General features: G+C 39.9%; 1 protein-coding gene across 1 annotated transcript in view; it reads left to right on the top strand.

The window, feature by feature from the left end:
* Positions 1 to 432: 432 nt before the first annotated feature.
* RMDN2 (regulator of microtubule dynamics 2) overlaps positions 433 to 6,000 on the top strand; it is a 47,916-nt gene continuing 42,348 nt past the window's right edge. Inside the window, exon 1 of the mRNA XM_026081247.1 lies at positions 433 to 887. Within this exon, the coding sequence (XP_025937032.1) occupies positions 433 to 887 (455 nt within the window). The remainder of the gene's footprint in view (positions 888 to 6,000) is intronic.

Here is a 6,000-nt window from a genome sequence, read left to right as displayed (position 1 = left end):
TGGCGGCTGCGTCCTCTTGCTGTGCGGCGGGGGAGCCGACCGGAACCCCAGTTTCTCCCCGTTAAAAAAAAAACAAAAAAAACAAAAACAAACAAAAAAAACCCCTAAGTTGCCGCAAAGGTAAAAAATGAAGGCTGCGCCCCTGCGCAGGTGCCGGTGCAGGAGTATCCCCCCCCCAAAAAAAAAAAAAAAAAGAAAAAAAGAAATACTAACCCGTCCTGGTTTTGGTGCAGCGCGGTCGCTGTCGCTGCACATGATCTTGCGTTGTAGAGTCGGCTGCGGCGGTGCTGCAACTTCCACAGCCCGCACCGGTTACTGCTGACTGACGCGTTTATGGCTTAAAAGCAAAGTATTTCGGTGAGAGCAAGAAAGCACTTTTCACCCCCCCCCCCCCGCGTTCTTSTTGTCTCACAGTTTCAGGAGAGCACGGAAATGTCTCACTTCGAAAATAAAGGACTAATACTGGGCATAATGGCAGGCACCGCTGGAATAAGCCTGTTCCTCATCTGGTACCATAAGATCCGGAAACCCGGCGCAGCCGTGAGTGCACCTGCCCTGCTCGCCGTGGGCAAACGGTTTGATGCCCTAGGCTTGCAAAATGAAGCTCGGGGCGAGCAGGGCGCGGTGCTGGCTTTGCACGGAAGGCAGCTTCAGATCCTGGACAAACTGAACGGCTTGCTGGTCAGCGTGGACGAGCTGAAGAGGGAGGTGAAATTCCTGAAAGAAGCTCTTCCCAAGCTGGAGGCGCTTGTCCGAGCGGAGCTGCAGGGGAAGGGGGCTGCTCAGAGAGTCAGCCCGTCGCACAGAGCGACCAGGCGGAGACGAGCCGAGGCGGCTCCCGGCGCCGCCGAAGCCACCAGCTCGGAGGAGGCGGAAAGTGAAGGAGGGTGAGTGAGGAATATGTCGTGGATAGTGCAGAATACACGCAGGGCACATTGTGTTGTTACATATGTGAAACTGTGTATTGCAAACAGTAGCCTACTCTCTTTTGTTTTATGTGTATTTTATGTTTCTCTGTATTCAGGAAAAAATCTTTAAAAATTCAGATTAGTCATTTTTAAGTCAGAGGAAACTCTGGGTGACCGTCTCTAACTCCTCCCTGTGTTAACTTGTGCATTCAACACCAAGCATAATACAGCTTTTTAAGGGCGCTTTTGGTAACAGCCTGATGCAGTGTTGCTCCACAGCTATGTAATGAGAAGGCAAAGTTCAGAATAATGCTGTGATTTTAAAAGAGCTAGTAAAAAAGTAGTTGTGTTTCCCTGCCAGTGCTGTGTTCAAACTGTAGGAGTGTTTTGTGCTTTTCATGATAATTATCTTCCATTGGCTTTAAAGGTGAGTTATTACATTGTTCTACCAAAGGGTGTTGCGTTGCTGTGAAAGCTATGTCTGAATGCAACACGTGTACAAACAGCTGTATGTTTATGTATTTTTGTTACTGCATCCAGTTCTCCCTGTCTTAAAAATCATGAGGGATTTTGGACACTGATTCGGTAAGTTCCTAGTTTTGATCACTTCTGGAGTCCCACTGTGGTTCATGGATTCTTTTATAGGCTTCAGCTGAGGGAGGGACTGTATTTTTGTGTTTTTATGTTACCCGATACACCCTACAGCAGTAATGTAAAAATGGTGATGACATTACTCTCTTCTGATTGCAATGTGCCTGTCTCTAGTTCAAGACCGGTATCATGCACCTAGCATTTATTTATGCAGATAAGCCACAATGAAGCGTGTTAACTTTATTTTGATATAATCAAATTAGATGCTTATATGCAATTTAACATGTTTGGAGCAACTGAATTTTTGTGCCACCTCCTCAGTATGTTATGCATACTAGCGTAGGCATCATTATGTCTATAAATTGCCTGATTCATGTATTTTTTTAAGATACTTTAATATTCTGAAGACAGTAACATGCTGTCTGTTGTAATTAATAAAACTCTTTTTTTGAAGAGTTCCTTAAAATGTCTTTTTGGTTCCTGTGGGGAGAATTTTTTGTTGTGTTACTTCCCAGCCCACGTGCTTCATGAGCCTTGTATTTTGACTCTGTATTTTGAGACCTGCCAATTCTATTATGAATCAGTACTTACTCTTTTTTTTTAAATGCTTCAATATTAGCAGGGATCTTCAAAGACATRTTCCCCTTCATATGGTGTAGAAACTTTGCAGTTCTATTAGTTTCTCAGTTTGACTTGTCTTTTATTTGGTTTGCAAAGGCCTTTATATTGCATATAAAATATCTGGAGATGTAGATAAGACTAAGGAACCAGTTTATGAGTTATCAGATTCATAGGCTCAATGCAGAGGTTATACCATACCTAGCATTTAAGAAGATTACATTCTGTAGTCTGGAGAGATGCGTAGCAGTATGGCAATTTACAAAGGAAACTTGTCTGTTCAGGTTCTTCTGTGTGACAAACAAGCTGCAAGATGACCCAACAGAAAAATGACTCTATGTGCAAGAGCTTTGAATGTGTCCTTAAGAAAGACCTTCTCTAATGAGTGTTTGCCTACAGCCAGAAGAAAGGAAGGAAGATAATTCAAGGTTATAGATAGTGTTAGTCATTTGGGTATGTGCTTTACCAAGGCTATTTTTTTATCTCTTCTGAAAAGGTTTCTTTTTTTTTTTTTTTAACTAACACAAATTACTTGTGCATATATTTGAAGGTAATTTCTAAGCAGTACTCATTGATTGTTTTGCATATCTCCTCTGAATTTAAGATAGTTTTGTTTCATTTGATTAATTAGTTTTCTTTCTGTTCTTTCTCTTGCAGATAGAAGTAGGTTGTCATTCTTAATTCACGTACAGTTCTGATGTATACAGGTTTTTCTGAGGTCATGTGTAGCTTTACTGACAGAGCACGTTCTGTGAGAATTTGCAGTGAGAGACAATAGCACCATACACTACTTTTCAGTTAACGTGCATCACCACTTCATGTGCTATAGGTGTCAGACCATGTGCATTGCTTTATGCTGTTCTGTAGTGAATTTCAGGCATGATACTGAATTCAGTTACTAGTTTGTGTGCTTGGTAAATAATCTTCTTCCTCTTTTTATTTTTCAGTTGCTTTATTTATCTAAAGTACATACAATATGTTTCACCGTCAAGCAATATTTTCATTGTCTAGAAGACAGGATTTTGCTTGTTAAGCACTTCTGATTTTAACTGATACATGGGTAGATGCTAGGAATCGACAAATGAAGTAATCTTAAGTGTTTTATGGACTTGTGTTGAATGACTACATTGGTTTCAGATTTGCAGACTTCTCCTAATACTACCTATTTTTTCCATAAAATATTTGACGCTGGCAGGCTCACCTGTGGTCTTCATGGCTTTGATCTGTTCTGGTTTTATTCTCAGTATTGCAGTTGATCTTCAACACTTTGGAGAGAGAAGCTTTGTATTTTGCATTTCAAAAATGATCATATATTTCTGGAAGTGAAAAAATATCACATGTTTTAGAATAAATGAGATACATTTTTACATAATGACAGCTAGCCTGAATGGAAGGTATGCTGAATGGATCGTACATTAAATGGATGCTGAAGAGCCCATTGTTTATAATCTGTGTGCTCCTATAGACTGTTCTTAATAGGTTGTTTCAGTTTATATCATTCATTAACAGAGATCTCAGTCTTTAGTTTATGAGGATTCGTAACATTCATTCACTTACAAATACAATAAATGGTGTCTAGATGATCAGCTGGGATGGAGTGTTTCACCTAGTTCTGACCTCTTTGTCATTTTGAAGCTGATTCCTCCCTAGTACAGCAGTGATGAACCAGTGACATCAGTGCCATGTTTGGCACCAGTCTTTGGCTAGCTGTCACCCAAGCTTTTCAAATTACGTTTGGCATCAGTCACCGGAAAGATTGACCACAGTAAAGCTTTTTTCTTCAAATTTTTCCCCAGGGAGAAATATTTCTCTTGGCTGCTTGTGAGTGTTATTTCACTTTTTGTCAATTCATTCAGTTTTGCTGCCCATACATTTTCAGTGCGATCCTCAGCTGACCTGAGAATCTGGTCTGGGAGATTTCTGCTCTGAGGCCATTATCATTAAAAATGGATCTGCCTTCTGCTGGGTCATACAGTGCAAATTTGATCCAGATCAGGTGTTGACACATAATCACCTTCCTATTGAATTAGCTGGAGTGGATTAGACAGTGTTTGTGCCAGCTTATGCTTTTTATGTTGGCTGGGAGACAAAAGATAGTATCTGATCTATCTAAAAGTTGGAGTGTTGTGAACAGATAAGATGCCTGGTTAGGCCCGGTGCCTGCCAATAAAAAGTTACTCCAAAACAGTTTTTGAACCAGCAAAGTGAGTTTATACCACAGCAGTGTTGCATACCAGGTAGCTCAGGTTTTTTAATGCAATATTAGGTGCCTGGATTACTGAGCYGCTTAACCACAGCGTGGTGAGTCCCCAGCCTGGTTTCCGTTTGGTCTTTGAACTTTGAACAGCCCTTTGTGATCCAGTGAAGTCCAGTTGGTTGATTGTTGCTCCTTACAGTCTTATTGCTGTTTTTCTCTTTTAAATGAAATGTTTTGGTAATAAAGGTGGAAACAAGTTGGCACTGACTATACACATTTTTAAAGTGCTTGCATTTTGTCAGATACTGCTCAGTGTTTTTATCACATGTAAGTATTCACTTTCCTTTTCAGCATTTGATAAAACCTTTTTCAGGAAAATACCAGGTAAAATAGCAGCTATCAGTGTTGTTATAGGAAACATTTGTAAAGCAAACTGTAATGACTCTTCCACCTTCATTGTTAATTTGCCTTTTGGATTACTCTCATCATCCCTTAGATTTTTAGGTTGTGTTAAAAATCTCCACTTATGCTTCTTGTGTTTAGTACTGATAAATCTGTTTTGTAGTGTAGTTCTTCATAATGTACAGCTTGCTCCTCTACTTCTAGAATGAGCAGATATAAACGCCTGCTAACTAGTTTGTTGAAATCGGTTATCTAGCTCTTCTTATTGTAGTTTTATATCAACAATATCTTTTAGGCTCTTATTTTGTCCTTAAGTAGCTGGAAGGGTATCCTATCTTAAAGTAAAACTGGCCTCAGTTCAAATCGATGAAGTACACCTTACCCAAGCTTTTAGGAAAAATCCAGCTATTTATTTTTTAAAAGTCCATATTGCCTTCTTAACATGTTATGTTTTCATGCTTAAAATAAATATTTTAGTCTGACTAAGCTAAGGATTGAACAGAGAGCTAGTAAGAAAATTCATGTAATCAGAAACAAAACAGGAAACATTCTTTATGCCTAGTTTGGCAAAATGTTTCAAGTGATGTATAATGTTTTATACTTGATTAAATTACCTTATTGTCATTTAACCTCAGTAGCTCCCAACCAATGTAGGAGTTTGCCGGGGGGCCTGACGAGTGAGGCAGCAACTCGTCACAAGTTAGTCCTGGAGCCCCATAAAGGCTGTCAGCTTTGTGTTGTTTCTTTGGGAAAGGCCTGGAGCCAGGGAAGGAGGGAAGAGGAGGAGAGGACCCTCTGAAGGCACTTCAGGAATATTGTCAATTTTCTGAGGGAAGAAAACAGAAATTTTGAGGAATGCTGATGCATCTCTGGGAGACAACTAGCATGTCTAAGCTTAAGTGTGGAGAATTATTTGCATTCCCTTGGACAAATTGGTATCAGGACAATTGATTTCTGTCCTTCTCATGAGAAACACTGTTCATGGGCCAAACTAGGAGAAGATTTTAAAATTTTGTGTTACTTTCATTTGAGAATGGCATTCTTCTTTTTTGGTTGCGTAGATGCCCCAGCCCCTTATGCGGTTCTGTGTCTTTTGACTTAGGTCAGCAAGCACAGGGTTGTATGGTTTTTTGCAGTTCCCAGAAATGGTATTGCCTTACATGGGGAGGAGAAGAGTTATTTACTGTGTTGGTGTTTTTCATTTTTCCATGGATTAAGAGGTACTAGTTTGCCTTCTTTAAAGCATGCAAATCAACAAGTAAAATGAAATATATGTCATTCTTA

Source organism: Apteryx rowi, unplaced genomic scaffold, assembly GCF_003343035.1.
Source record: "Apteryx rowi isolate R43461 unplaced genomic scaffold, aptRow1 scaffold_54, whole genome shotgun sequence".
In the NCBI taxonomy this organism is placed as follows: Eukaryota; Metazoa; Chordata; class Aves; order Apterygiformes; family Apterygidae; genus Apteryx; species Apteryx rowi.
This window is presented reverse-complemented; position numbering and strand designations above follow the sequence as displayed.